Raw genomic sequence first — 16,802 nt, forward strand, 5'->3', positions numbered from 1 at the left:
TCTACATTTCCAGACTTCTTACACCTTATACCTACATTCCTCTGCTCTTTAATCATATTTGTCAAGCCAATGAAATGATTTCCTTGCTGCTTCATGAATAAGACACTCTGTCTCTCAGCTCTGGGCATTTTTTCTGGTTGTAACTCATGTGGAATGCTCTCCATCTTCATCTCCTGATTTTCACAGTTGCCTTCAAGTCCCAACTAAAATCCCAGCCATTATGGGAAATCTTTCTCAACACCTCTTAATTTTCCTCCTTCAGTTGATTATTTCCTATTTATCCTGAACAGTTTGTATAGCTCTTGTCTCTTTGTTGTCTACCAGTAGAAACTGAATTGTAGACTAGTGCCATAGTGGGAAATTGAATTAGTTACATTGAACTATCTTTGGAAGATTCTAAAAATCATCCTGTAAGAGAAAATGCCTTGCACTGATGTCCTTTTTGAGCTGTTCTATCAAGTATTCAAACTTGACTGCAAAGAATTTTGCAATTTTGAGAGATTTGGTCAGGTTGTTAGAATGTGACATATATATTTTTCTAAGACTATTAATGGAGAATTCACACATGGCAAGCCCTAACATATTTGTTACAAGACACAAGGGCATTCTCAAGGTCCCTCTGAAGAACTCTGGAATTGATTATGAGACAGGAGAGACCATGATACAGGAATGTTTAACAAGGTGTATCTATATCAAAAAAGGCACTCTGCTTTATGAGCAAAACAAAACTGCAGAAGTTCAAAAGAGACATCTCATTTCCAAAAGTTTATGTGAACTATTTGTGCTCAACCTGTGGCATAGTCTTCTGAACTCCTATTGGTCTGAACAGTCACAGTCAGACACACACCAACACAGTGAATCATTTAGATCTTCTTTGGATGTGAAGGTCAACAACACTGACCAATAAATGATCTTGCATCTTGTGCCTTTGTCCCTCTGCAGAAGCAACTAATTTCCCTTCCCACTTGTTTTCTGTAACCTTAGCTTTTTTTTTAATGATTAAATACAAATACCACACATTATACAAAACTTCTATCCCTATCACTCTTAGCCGTATTCTTACCTGCTCCCCCAAATTTTTATGTATTTATCAAATCATTAAAAGATCAGAGATATAGATTTTGAGGGAATCTTAGAGATGCCTAAGCTCAAACGTGTTCATTTTACAGATGAAGAAACTGAGGCATAGTGAAGGGAAGTGAATAAATGAATTTATTGAACATTTATGTCTCTCAGGTCCTGTGTTAAGTACTATGCAAGCACAATCTATGAAGATAATCTCTGCCCTAAAGGAGCTTATACTGCAAAGCTAGAGGAAGACAAAACATGAATATGTGGAATGGTTGGGGAAGTGGCAATGGCAGCTTGGTTCTTTACAAGGTAAGATGGGAACTCATTTATCTGATTCCAGGTCTCAGACACAGAGGGGCATGAGGAGCACAGCCAGAATCAAGGTGGCACAATAATGACTGTTTAATGGTTTGCACAAGGTATAACAGGTAATAAATAAAAAATCTAGGATCTACATTTATGTCCTCAGAGGCCAAATCTAACATAATTCTTTTCCTTATATATTCAAGTTTCTACAAATCTATGCTGTTTTTTTCCCTAGCAAAATATATTTCTTAAGAGTAGAGATTGCTCCATTTTTGTGTTTGTTTCCCCAGTAGCTAAAAAATAAAGAGATACAATAAATGCTTACTGAATTCAGAGAAGCCCTAGAAATAATTCCCCAAGGTTGAATCTCAAACAGATAATAGTGATGGATTTATATTTTGGGACACAATGCTAAAACTAAAATTAGTCAAGTCAATAAATGTTTCTTAGGCATTCATTGGAAAAGACCTTGATGTTGGGAAAGATTGACACCAAAAGGAAAAGGGGACAGTAGAGAAGGAGATGGACAGATAGTGTCATGGAAACAACATGAGCTTGAACAGATTTCAGAATATAGTGATTGATAAAAGGATCTGGACTGCTATAGTCCATGGAGACAAGACATGACTGATTCAATGAACAACAACTATACTATCAGTTGTCTATGTTATATTAATATAACATTACTGTATATAATATCAAATTATATTATATATTACTATATTATATATTATTATTATTAGGCACTGTACTAAGCCATAACAACGGTATAAAGAGAGGCACAAAACCTCCAACCAGTTTCTGTCTTTGGAGAGTTCCCAGTCTAATGGGAAGAAAACACACAGAAACAAGTTGGGGGGGGGGGGAAGTTGAGAAATAGGGGAGAGATAGCATTATGAAGATCTGCAACCAGGTGGTATGAGTGTATTTCTTGCTTTAAATTAATCTCAAAATCACAGAAACACATACCTTCTGCATTGCCTTCCACTAGAAAGAACTATTTGTTTTTAAGTAAAAGATTCATTTGCCAGATTGAAAATATAAACCTGGACTTGAAATGTCAGCATTTCAAGATTCTTCTTTTGGCATAATTCCAGAATGACGAAGAACTGAGTGATTAATTCCAGAAAAGCCTTCTTGCTATTGTCTTACTAATAATCAAAGAGTTCTTATTCAATTTGTAACTTCCATAATATACACTTCATAGGGGCGGCTAGGTGGCGTAGTAGATAAAGCACCAGCCCTGGAGTCAGGAGTACCTGGGTTCAAATCTGGTCTCAGACACTTAATAATTACCTAGCTGTGTGGCCTTGGGCAAGCCACTTAACCCAATTTGCCTTGCAATAACCTAAAAAAAATAAAATATACACTTCATAAATTTAGTATTAAAAATTCATAAAAGAAAGTAGCCTCGGTTACATTTTTGCAACTACTGAAGAAAAGCATTTGAAAGAATGATAAAAAAAAAAAAAGAAGGATATCTTACCACATGTGCTGGAACTTGTTGCATTTTTGCAGCAGGAGTCCCTGGTCGGGGATAAAATTGATTAATAAAAAGGCTGGGAAACTTATAGTCTTTGACCAGCTTCAGTGTATCTTGAAAATCTTGATCTGTTTCTCCAGGAAAACCACAGATAATATCTGTGGCAATTGTTATTCCAGGAACTCTAAAAAAAGACAGAATAAAGAAACCTGTAAAATTCTTTTCAAGACAAACTTTATTTCTCTTTTTATTCTATCTTAAGATACCACTTATCTTAAATTCACAAGAAAACATTTCAAACAACAATAAAAAATCCTGAAACCACCTTTAAATGTGGTTATTGTGCAGATGAATAAAACACCCTAATAATGTAGAAAAAAAATCATTTACAATGGGCCAAAATAGTTTTCAGAAGAAGAGAATGCCTTATAAAGCTTCCCTTGGCTACTGTTTAATATATGCCAAAATGGAAGAATTACATAGTAATCTTTCAAAGGCACTTAGGGTATTCCCCTCCTCATCTAAGTAAACAACTGCAATCATGTGAAGAATTGGGAAATGTTCCCTTCCCCAATGTGAGTCAAGTCAAGTCAAAATAGGAAGCACCTATTGTATGTCTTCAATTGTGTTAAATACTAAGGATTCAAGAAAAGGGAAAACCAATCCCTGTTCTCAAGGAGGTCAGTCTGATAGAAAAAGACAACATGAAAGCAGCTATATATAATTAAGATATATATATATATATATATATATATATATATATATATATATATATATCTGTATATATATATATATATATATACACACATTATACATATATATAGCTATATATATATAGGCATATATAACTATATATAACAAGATATACAACCTTTACTAGGTTAAGTTGCAGATAATTCAAGGGGAGAAGGTACTAGGATTAAGGAGAATAGGAAAGTCTTTTTGTGGAAAGTGGGATTTTAATTTGAAGACAGAAAGGAAATCAGATTAAGTTAGGTGACACAAAAGATAATAATGATTTGGCAAGGAGAAAAAGAAAATACATATGAAAAATAGACTTTTAATTCTAAAACTTTATTTGCATTAATATTTTAAATTCTTTAATCATTATTATCAAAGTTAAAAATTTTTAAACTTTTGAGTTTAAAAAACAACTTGATATAAAAAGTATTCAGGATGAATGAAAGTATATAATAAGGGGAAAATTATGCCAGCAAATTTCATGGCTCATCAGAGAAATCATGAATAACAGCAACACTGAACCAAGGAGAAAATGTACAGCAGATAGAGACAGTAAGCATCCATGTTTAAATGCATCCTAAAACATAAAGAGGTTTTTTCAAAAGAATAAATCTCAAATCATAAAAAAGGGGCAAATAATTCTACATGTTCAAAAATCTTCAAAGCAGCTCTTTTTGTATAGACAAAACTCTAGTTTTTTGAACCATTCCCCAATTATCAATTGGGGAATGGTTCAAAAAACTAGAGTATATGTATGTTATGGAACACTAATTTTCTAAAAGAAACCATGAGAGATAGGATTTCAGAAAAGCTTGGAAAGACTTGCATGAATTGATGCTGAGTGAAATGAGCAGAACCAGAATATATATGTTGACAACAACATGGGTGATGATCAACTATGATGGATATGGTCATTTCAACAGTACAAGAATCAAAGACAATTTTAAGTGATTTGTGATGGAAAATACCATTCAGAAAAGTTTAAATGAAGATCAAAGCTTATTATCTCCAATTTTTAAAAGCTGTCATATGTTATGTAATTTTGTTATCTCTATTTTCTTTCTTCCTTTTGCATTTTATTCTTTTCTCACAACATGTTCAATTTTGATCTATGTTTAGCATGGTTACAAATGTAAAGCCTATTATCAGATTTCTTTCTAGATGAGGTGTCGGGGATGGAAGGGAAGAAGGGAGAAAAATTATAAAGCTCAAAATTTTGCAAAAAAAAATGACTGATTAAAAACCACCATTGTAGGTAGTTGGAAAAACCAATAAAATATTTATGTAATTAAAAAAGAATAAAACTCAGAAAATTCCTATGATATATTACTGGAGCAGAGGACAATGAATTTATTTTTCATGTGTATGAATTGTATTAAAACTTGGCACAGACTTTAGGGTATTCCCAAAGGAAAGTCCCTCAGTTACAATTTCTCCCATTCTCTTTCAATTCCAATTATTCACCACAGACCAACTGAGTACTTGAGTAACACATCCTTATTTTTGCCTTTAGGTAAAGCAAGTATTATTAATAAAATATACCTGTAGAGACTGAATAGATTTTGAAAGGCATAGATATAAATGATGTAAAAAAGAGACTAACTTTTTTTTTTAAATGAGAATTGAATACTTCTGATATAATTAGAAATACTGATGGGGAAGTATGCTTGCAACCAGAGAAAGTGGTTACTGAATATTCTAAACATAAAGTAAAAAAAAGTTTGTCTGTTTGTTTTTTTGTATTTCCATAAACTGAATTACAACGAACTGCTCCTTCACTTGATTGTGAACTCCAAGAGGGCAGGGGCTGTCTTTTGGCTCTTTTTGTATTATTAATGCTTAACACAATGCCTGGAAAGTAGTAGAAGGTGCTTAATAAATTTTTACTGATTGACTGATTTAATTTTACTTTTTACTATTTAAACTTTTTTTTCAGTTAAGTGCAGAGATAGTTTTCAGCATTCATAATTTTGTGAGCTTTTCAGTTCCATATTTTTCCTATTACCCTCCCTTCTCTATTGTCTCCTCATGGCAGCAAGCAATCTGATATAGCTTGTACATATACAATTATGTTTAAGTATTTCCATATTTGACTGACTGATTTTAGCTGAGACTTAAAGGAAATAAGAATTTGGAGATGAGGAGAGAGAAAATTCCAGGCATGGAGGATAATCACTAAAAATGGCCACTAAAAGAAAAACACATACATATAATGTTAGTGTAGGAGGATTTGCACCAAATGTATTCTTTATAGAGCATAGGTACATTCTTGTCAGCAATCACCTTATGTAGATTGCATGGATATAAAGGTATTAATTATATTTATGTTCAGAAAGTACATTGAGAGTCCCTTTAAAAGGACAAATCATTTGGAATGAATAATCTATCTTGCTTTTTCCATCATATCATATACTATGATGTCAAAAATGGCAGAAGTTGACATGAGTAATGAACATCTTCTGTGAAAGATATATATTTCTTTTGCAGTTCTGTGTTCAAATGTTTGGACTGAAATGACACAATAGTAGATTATTTCTGGAGAGAGTGATATATTTATTGGACAAAAATGTTTTGGCATACTTAGCAGAATATATATCCATACTAGAATAGATGTTTTAATGATAACTGAATCTTTACTTGTACCTAAAAACAAACTCAGTAGGGCAATTAAGTGATACAGTGAATAAAACATTGGTGCTCTGGAGTCAGGAATACTCTTTGTGAGTTCAAATCTGACAATACTAACTAGTTGTGTGACTCTAGGCAACTCACTTGACCCTGGGTTGCCTTAGTTTCTTAAAATGTAATATAAATTGGAGAAGGAAATGGCAAACCACTCCAAGAAATATCAAATGAGGTTACAAAGAGTCAGACGTGATTGAAATGACTGGATCAACACTTGTCTCACTTTCTTAGCCATGATTTTGAGTTCCTGTATGTATTACTCTGTAACACAACCATTTTTCTTGAAATAAATTTAGATAATGTTTATACTAATTAATTCAAATTTAATAAGCTATCATAAAATTCTGTAGCCAAAAGAAAAACTGGTATGAGGCAGAAAATCCAAAGGAAAATGTATGTGCTCACAAATGTGGAATATGTATGTATGTATGTATGTGTGTATGTGTGTATGTATGCATATGTATACATATGTGTGTGTACATGTTTATATTTGTACATTTGTATATACATGTGAGTGACTATATAGACACATTGGGGTGTCCCTTGTTTTAGCTCTTTAAACTATGCTAAAAACTTTGAGAAAAAACTATATATGAAGGAAAATAAATGACAAATGGCTACTATTTACTAATAGCTCTCTACATGCTGAATTTTCATAAGCTTGAGAATTAAAATATGAAATATTATAGTCAAAATTGACTCCTTTTGGGGAAAGAAATTGGAAAGAAATTCCATCACATAAATTTTAGAAAAAATCAACACAGAAATATATGAAGATATACAGAGATACATATTTTATGCATATAAATAACTATGTGTGTGTGTGTGTGTGTGTGTGTGTGTGCGCGCGCACGCACGCACGCAATATTTAAGAAGAGACAGAGAGAATGTGAGAGTGACAAAGGCAGAATGCTGGAAAGGTCGTAGACATATCCTCCTCCAGGTAATAGTCATATTTAATTAAAATGGTGACCCCCCGACCCCCCAAGACAAAATGACTACCAGAAGAATTAATGCCAACAGATTAGAGGACTTCACTAAGAACAGTTTATTGCTAACTTGGTGGGAAAGTAAAGCCAACACACAGTTGGCTTTTGTTTGTTGTAATTAATTACAACATTGTCAGAGTAAGAACAGTAGGTAATATTTCAGAGATTTGATATATAGTATTATTTGTTTTTCTTAGAATTTTGCAAACATGTTGTCTATTTTCTGTTATTGTTCAGTCATTTCAGTTTAGTCTGAACTTATGTCACCCCATATGGACTTTTTCTTGGCAAAGATACTGGAATAGTTTGCCATTTCCTTCTCCAGTTCATTTTACAGGTGAGGAACTGAGGCAAACAGGGTTAAGTGACTTGCCCAGAATCAGACAGCTACTAAATATCTAAGTCAGATTTGAACTCTGGAAGATTTCTGAATTAAGGACTTTTGCCACCTAACTACCCTCCCCTGCATTAAATATAAATAAGAGCTGTGAACAAATATATACATAATATATGTGTAGCAAGTATGCATCTAATTGTACTATTTATGTGTATGAAATACCTAACATTAAAGTAATGATATATATAATCATGCATTAAATGCTGAGGTAACAAAAACAAGAATGAAACTACCCCTTTCCTCGAGGACTGTTTTCATTTTTTTTAAAGTACTGTGAAATTGAGATTCAAAAGCACTTCAGGAAGACTTAAAGACTTAAGGACCAAGGAAAACGTTAAAAGAAGGTTTTTATGGTTATTACACCTAGTTATATGTATTTTTTTTATTCTAAGAATGAGATTGGGCCAGAAGAGATGAAATTTTACGGTAGGGAGATAATGATCACATATATCAGGTAAGTCTAAAAGGGGAGAGGTCATAATAATAACAATAATAGCTAGAATTTACATGGCATTTTGAAGTTTAAAAAGAGTTTATCATATATTATTTTAACACAGATTTATAACTAGAAGGGGCTTTAGACACCATTTTCCTTTTAAATGGATTGCCCAAAGTCATAAAAGCAATAAGTAACAGAACCAGGATTTGAAAAGCCTCTTGACTTTAAATCTAGTGTACATTTCCCCATATTACTACCTCTGCTGCCTTTTCTGATATCTTGACAAAACTTGGCAACCTTGACGAAATTCTCAGCTTGAAGGAAGGAAATGAATTGTCAAACTTGGTAAAATGTGACTTAAATAATGAGTGTGGATGATACCAAATCAAAGGGTTAATCAGAAGTAGAAAAGACAGGAATAAAAACCTGAATTAAAGATCTGAGTGGGCATCAAGGATTGTGACCAAGCTAATTCAGAAATATGTGATAATCAATGCTTTAGGATTAAAGTAATGCTACTAGAAAATATGAAAAATTCAAAAGTATAAATCAATAAAATTTATAGAACTATTAGATATTATTTATTAAAATAATACTAATAATATATACTAGTTCAAATTTATAGTTTTGTACATTAGTTATTAAAATCATTCTCTGACAGTGTACAACAATCACATTAGTTATTAAAACCAATACTCTGACAGTGTGCAATAATCACAATCTCTGTTACTTTTAGTAATGATAACATCATCCTAGTAGGAGTTTTTGTTTCTATGGTAACAAGAATTATAGGGGTGCAATCAAATTATATTTAATAATGTGTGTTTTTCTCTTATTTAAGGTGAAAAGGAAATGAAACATTTTTAACATTCATAAACCACAACAAATGACTGAATTCCATTTAAAGATAAGGTGATAATTACTAGAGTAATTAGAATTCTTCCTGGATGGGATTATTTATCACATAACAGAAATTCAGATTTGGGAATGAAAGCAACGGCAAGGTATATTCCACATCAGTAATTAATTACAACAAAACCAATACACCATTCATATAAAAATGGCACAAAATTGTATCTTTTTTCATCTGATTCTGAATACAATATTTTTTAAACAGTAAGTTAAAGTGAGTGAAATTATTTTATTCAGGAGAAAAATCCAATAATAGAAATAATCAATTTTTCCCACTTGCTTTATTTTTCTCATTTGAAAGGGATCTCATATTAGAAGAACCAATTAAATGAACATAGGAAGAAAAAGCAACAAAGTTGAGCAAATCTAAAATCTTTGAAAATTTAAAGTACATTTCACTATTAATAAATATTTTGGAGATTCACTTAATACATACAAAATATATTTGGAAGGTAAAAGAAATCATAACTTTCAGAGTAGTCTAATTTGTGAAATTACAGTTTCAAGATAATGTCTCTGAAATGTAATCTGCTCATTAGGTTTTGTAATGAATGACTTAAAGTTCAATTTGATAGGATTGGTAGTTGTGTGACCTTGAGTAAGTCTCTTAACTCTGCCTCATTTTTTCACTGTAAAATGAGCTGAAGGCAATGGTAAACCACTTCAAAATTTTTGCCAAGAAAATTCCAAATGAGATCATGAAGAACTGGATATTACTGAAAAACGACTGAACAAGAACAACAATTTCATAATAATGCATATACTGCTAGAAGAATATAGTTTAAATGATAGGCCTTTGTTTCAGGGAGAACTTGAGAACATTATAACACTGTACAACTTATTTGTTGAGAACAACAAACACTATAGACTTTCTCACCAAAGCACATCTTTGTATAAAGGTGAAATTAAAAATGCAACTAAGGAACAAAATCCTTTCTGCATCAAATATAAATAAATATATCCTTTGGTTAGAAACGCAGTTATTTAGAAGAGTATCTAAGATTGCCTAGAACATTGTCACTTCCAATCAGCCTGACTCTTTAGTTCAAAAAAAAAAACAATTCCATCCCCAAACCTGAATGCTGTAGCTGTTGTTCAGCCCTCAAATAATGCTATCCTGCTTGAGATAGGCTTCACTGAACATGAAAACATTTCTAGGCCTTCTCTGATTGCGATTATCCCACTTGAGTTCACTATACAATAGCCACTTCAGTTTCTTGCTGTTAGCTATTATTCTTTTGTATACTCAGTGCAATACAGTTATGCTATAATAAGCATTACATCAATGTTTTTAAGTCAATCCTAAACTAAGAAAAAAATTTCAAAAGTCAACAACATAACTATTCAGTCATTTAATACCAGAATATTATAAACCAATTATCTTAACAACTACTCAAAGTAAAGAACAGCATTAATCAGAGATGAACTGTCTTGAAACAGCCCTCATTGAAATCAGATTCAATGATTTCTCATTAGGAATGGTGATGGAATGAGATTTTCTAGAAAAGAAAGGGGGGGTGAGAAAAATGAAGGAGATTCAGTGCCTGATATGCTTTTCAAATGATAACAAAAACAACAAAGAATGCAGGGTTATTAGCTTTTTGCTCTAAAAAAGAATTAAAAAGTTCAAAATGGAAAAATAAGAAAAGTGTTAAGTGAAACAAATTAAAATGCAGTTGAAAAAGCTCAAATGTCAGAAGAAAATAACACACGGATAAATAAAATTATTGCTTATTCCAAGAGATATTTTCAAAAGGACATTTCTGGAAATTAAATAAAAATTAATAAAACTGAATACAACACAAGGTCAAATAAAAGAAGTTAAAAAACGTAAAGTTAAAAAACATCAAATGAGGCACTTGGGATAGAATCCTTTAAAAGATAGAGGAAATAGTGAAGAAAATGACCAACACTGAAAGCATAACAGAAAATTCTAAAGAATATGCAAAATTAATCAGGTATTTTGAACTTAACATAGTGGAAAACTGAAATTGCATTGCAGAATAGAGTATAGGTTAAAAAAATTAATGGGTTGTTAAAAAATTAGAAAGTATGCAAAAACAAGTAATAAAACTGGGACAGAAAAATTACAGATTTACTGATCTAGAAGGTAAGAAATGAAGGCCTCAAACTGTAGTCAAGCTTCATTGTGAATCTGTTAGAAGAGAAGTAAAAAGGAAGAGCAATAACCAATGTATTCTGAAAGTGTAATAACAAATCTTGTAATTGCTCCCACTCAGAAGGTTAAGCCTGGTGGACTTCTCTAGCCTAGGAGTTCTGAACTACAGTTAGTTAAGTAGATGGTACCAAGATAATGAGCCCTGGAGAGTGAGGGAGTTAGTAGAAGCTGTCCAAAGGGGAATGAATCTGAAATGAAAAAGCTTAAAGTTAGTAACTATTAATAGCAGAACTTATACTTTCAGCCTTATACTTTCCTAACAAATTAGGAACAACCAGTATCAAAGAATCCTTGAGTTTATTCTCTGAGGCAAATAATACTATTATGATCTATAAAATTTTGATTGCTTTGTATATACTTTATAATTTGCTCATCTATATACATGTTTCATTCCGGTCAAAGAGGCAGTTAAGTGATGAAGTGGAGAGAAAGTCAAGACCTGAGTTCAAATCCAGCCTTAGACATTAGTTTGATGATCTGGGGCAAGTCACTTAATGACTACTGGTCTCAGTTTTCTCAACTGCAAAATGGGGATGATAATAAGAGCTGTCAGGATTATTGTGAAGATCAAAAGAGATTATTTATAAAGTGCTTGGAGTAGGTACTTAATAAATTCTTCTTTCCTTCATAAAATATAAAATGTGAGGGCTGATATCTCTGTATTACTGGTACCTAGCAGAGTACCTTACATATAATGATAGCTCAATAAAGATTTTATGAACTGAAGTGAAAATTCACTACTATCACAAAGGATGTCTTATGAAGGATATAAAAGGGAGAATTCCCTATAATTAGTCATATATTCCAAATGCTCATATTCATGCATATTTGCAGATGATGATCAATAAATATTTGATTAAATTCTTATTATGGGCTATATTGGAGCATAAAGACTTCTTTAAAATGCAAAACAAACCTCAAATATCAAATATCACTTATTAATCATGTTATAAAAATCAAATTAAATAAAATACTTTTAAAAGAAAGAAGTGAAAAATTTGGGGTTAAATAACATTAAGGAAGTCATGGATTCAAAGAACAAATTATAGAAACAATAGAAATTTCATCAGAGAAAATGACAATAATGAAACAACATACAAAAACTTATGGAATTCAGATAAATCAGGGGTAAAAGTAAGCAATATCAGTTAATGGTCATGCAACTGAAAAACAATGCTTAAGCACAATAAATAAAAAATAAAATAAAACAAAAATTCTAAAAATTCAAGATATTAAAAAAATCTGTAAGAAAAAATGGTATTGATAAAAATGATAAAATGAAAAAGTCAAACAGTTAACTAATCCAATAAAAGAGAATCAAAATTATGTCAAAAATGAAAAAAGAGAACTCACAGCAATTAAACTTTTCATAAACTGTTTTACTCAATTACATAGTAACAAAACTGACAACTTAAAGGAAATAGATTAATTATAACAAAATAGAAAATATACTTTATAAGACTGTTTGAATAACCCAGTATCAGGAAGGGAAATTGAACCAATCAGATGTAGAAGTTAATTCTATCAAATATTTAAAAAGTTTCAATATTACATAAAATTTAGTTCATGTAAATAGAAAAGAACATGTCTTTTCAATTCTATATATGATATATATATGATCTTGATATATGATCTTGAAACTTAAGCCAAAGAGAGACAAGACAGAGAAAACTGCAGACCATTATTTATAATAAATAATACAAATATTTTTAAAAATACATATTAGCAAGTGGGCTACAACAAAAAATTAGAAAAGGTACATATGACCAGGTAGGGTTCATACCTGAAATACTAAGTTGTTTCAACAGAAGAAAGGCATTGAGTGTGAGTATATAATGTTTATATGTTCTTGTTAATAATGAAAATAATAAAATCCATATTAAAAAGTACATATTAAAATTCTCAAAAGTACAGGAATAAATGGAATCTTCCTTGATGTAGTAACACACAAGAGAAAACTTCATGTGTACTAGAGAAAAATTAGTGGTATTTCCCTTAAAAACGGGTAAAAAAAGAAATGATCTACTACTATTTAATATTACATACAGAAATGTTAGATATAAGAAATAGCACAAGAAAGAGAAACCAGGAAATAAGAAAGTCAAAGACTAACAAAATTATTGTTTTTTTTCAAGATTATATGATTTACTTAGAAAATCGTGAGTTGATCACAATAATGATGGAAACAATAAATTAAAGTTATAGGAAGTATAAAAAAATCCACATAAATCTAAACAATGCTACAAATTCCAAAAGGAAGAATTAGAAAGAGAAATTCCATTCAAACTAACTCAGGAGCTTCTACTTCCAGTGAACAACAAATGGGAGACAACACCGGTGCTGCAGGAGAAATGGGAGCTGCAGGAGAAATGGGAGGTTAGGGGTTCTGGGAACTGGAAGCTGAGATGGCTTCTGAGGTGGCTTTGGCAGTGGAGGCCGAGGTTGAGGCCAGGGTCGTGGTCAAGGCCATAACCCAAGGCTGCCAGGTCAGGGGAGGAAAGGTCAAAGGCAAAGAGTGGGTTCCTGTCACTAAGCTGGGCTGTCTAGTCAAGCACATGAAGACCAAATCTTTGAAAAAGATTTATCTTTTCTCCCTTCCTATCAAGGAATCTGAAATCATAGATTTCTTCCTGGGATCTTCATTGAAAGAAGGGGTTCAGGAGATCATGCCTATTCAGAAATAAACTAGAACTGGACAACATACCAGGTTCAAGGCTTTTGTGGCCATTGGAGACCACAATGGCCATGCTGGTCTGGATGTCAAGTGTTCCAAGGAAGTGGCCATATCTATTCATGATGCTATCATTCTGGATAAGCTTTCTGTAGCTCTTGTGAGACATGAATACTGGGGAATAAGACTGGCAAGCCTCATATAGTGCCCTGCAAGGTCACTGGCATTGTGGATGGGTCCTGGTGCACCTGATCCCTGGGCCTGGCATTGTCTCAGCTCCTGTGCCTAAGAAGCTCCTGGTGGTTGGTACTGATGACTGCTATACTTCTGCAAGGGGCTGGACTGCCATTCTGTGCAACTTTGGTAAAGCCATCTTTGATGCCATCTCCAAAACATACAGCTCCAGACCTGGGGAAGGAAACTGTGTTCACTAAGTCTCCCTAACAGGAATCCAGCAATCATCTTGTGAAGATTCATACTTGCATCTCTGTTCAGAGGACCCAGGCAGCTGCTGTGGCAACCACATCGATGTTTTTTATAAACAAGGAACAAATTGAATTATGCCTGCTAAAAATAAAAATAAAAAAATTCAGGAGTTAAGAATATTTGGGAATTCGAGTCAGATATACCTAGGAACTCTTATCAATCCAACTATCAAGTACTCTTTGTAGTTATAATGATGTTTTAAAAAAATTAGAAAAACCATTTAATGCTGACAATATCAATCCAAATACTAAAAAATTACTTTATAAATTTAAAAAAATTGAACTCATATGGCAGATCAAAAATCTCAGAGATAATGTCATCAGATTGTACTACACAGCAATAATAAATGAAATGATTTAAATACTGTTTCAAAAATAGAGAAGTTGATCAGTGGAATAGACTAGGCTAGTCTTTGACAAACCCAAAGACCTTAGCTATTGAAATAAGATAAAAGCTGCTGGGAAAGTTTGATCATCTGGGAGAAATTAAATTTAGGTTACCACTTTAAATTATATATAAAGATTAGCTCCAAATGCTTATGTGATTTATATCATAACAAATATGTTATATAATAAATAGCTTTAAGGAACCAGGAAACAATTACTTTTTGTATCCAAATCAAGAGATAGAGAAGTTTATCCAAGATAAAATAAATAAATAAAAGATTCTGATTGCATGAGATTAAAAAAAAGTTTTGTATAATGTTGATTTTGGAGCTTAGTGCGTTTCCTAGGGTTATCTCTTTGTTTGGAATGAACTCCCTCTACTTCTTCACTTTAGAATCTGAGTTTCCTTTATATGTTCAGTTGAGGAGACAGCATCTATACCAAGACTTCTTTGACATTCCTCTCCCTCAGTCATGGTCTCAGCCCTCCATTTCATACTTTTTTTTTTTGGTAAATTTGAGTAGAAGATAATTTCCTTGAGGGCAGAGAAATTTTTTTTTTGGTACGCTTAGGGCAAAGCGAGATGATTTGCATAAATATCTAAATAATTATTTCCTCATTTAAGTTGGGTAAGATAGTCATCAATATCAGGCTTCTGAATGAAGTCATCTGGACTTGATCAATAAGAATTACCACGAAACTAAAAAGCTTATGCAGTGACACAATTGAATAATCATCACAGTTTTGAGTTACTTAAACAGAACCAAGCACAATTCCTGCTATCAACTGATCAACCAATCAATAAATATTTAATGAAAATGTACCATTTACCATGACCATACCCAGAACTGGGGATAAAAAGAAAGGCAAATATAGTCCTCAATGAGCTAACATCCTAATAAAGAGACAACATATAAGAACATAGGTGCATATACAATAAATGCAGAGTGGAAGGAAGGACAATTCTATTCAGAAGCAAAGGAGAGCTTTCCAGTCATGGGAGAAACACAGTACCAAGTCTTGAGACTATCCCATGACTATTCTACATATATAGAATTCACTCCCTTTTCAATGCTGCCTCTTGTCTTCCCTGGCTTCTTTAAAGTGTTAGCTGGAATCCTTTCTTTTTTGGTTACTCCTGAATGCTAGTGTCTTCCATATTTTGATGATCTCCAATTTATCCTGAATATTGTTTCTTTATACCTAGTTGTTTGCGTATTGTTTCTCCATTAGACAGTGAGCTTTCTGAAAAAATCCAAGAAGGATTTTTTGTCTTTCTGCAGCAGATGCTTAGTCATTGTCTTTTAATTGAAGTGCTGTGTGTGAGAAATAGCAAGGAGTACGCATATTGTTGGACCTTAGAGTACATGAAGGAGAAGCAGAGTGAGAAAGACTGCAAGGGAGTGAAGATGCCAAATAGAGGACTTTCTATCTGATTTTGAAGGTATTAGAGAACTATAGACCCATACTTTAAGAAAATTATTTAGCTAGGTGTGTAGGTTAGGCTAGAGAAAAGAGAGATAAGGCAACAAAGAAGAGGAAAAGTAAAATGAAATGTAAAGAACATAAAGGGACTGAATGAACAGAATTTATAGGAAGAATACATGGCAAACATATCAGAAGTGAAAAATCACTCATAGAGGAAGTCTCAAAAGAGAGGGAGAAGAAAAATGGAAAAAAGAAATGAGAGATATATAGGAAAATTATGAAAAATTGAACAGAGAATTCAACACCTTTGAAAAGGAAACCCAAAAGGTAATTGAAGAAAATAAAACCTTAAAAATTAGAACTGAAAAAATAGAAACCAACGAATCTATGACAGTACAAGATTCTATCAAATAAAAAGGGTAAAAAAATTGAAGAAAACAAAGTACACTTTAGGAAAAACAAACAACCTGGAAAATAGATCCAGGAGAGATAATCTTCAAGTCATCAAACTACCAGGAAGTTTAGATCAAAAAAAGAACCCGGAAAATATCATATAGGAAATTAATAGGAAAAACTGTCCAAAACCACGAGAACAAGAAAATAATATAACCATTGCAAAAATACACAGA

The 16,802-nt window shown here is 32.3% G+C and overlaps 1 protein-coding gene across 2 annotated transcripts in view; it reads right to left on the minus strand.

Moving 5' to 3' along the window:
- LOC141502286 (threonylcarbamoyladenosine tRNA methylthiotransferase-like) overlaps nt 1–16,802 on the minus strand; it is a 417,183-nt gene that overhangs the window by 189,053 nt on the left and 211,328 nt on the right. For both annotated transcript variants that reach the window (XM_074206948.1, XM_074206947.1), the window contains exon 4: nt 2,864–3,044. In XM_074206948.1, coding sequence (XP_074063049.1) covers nt 2,864–3,044 — 181 coding nt within the window. The remainder of the gene's footprint in view (nt 1–2,863; nt 3,045–16,802) is intronic.

Source organism: Macrotis lagotis, chromosome X, assembly GCF_037893015.1.
Source record: "Macrotis lagotis isolate mMagLag1 chromosome X, bilby.v1.9.chrom.fasta, whole genome shotgun sequence".
Taxonomy (NCBI): Eukaryota; Metazoa; Chordata; class Mammalia; order Peramelemorphia; family Peramelidae; genus Macrotis; species Macrotis lagotis.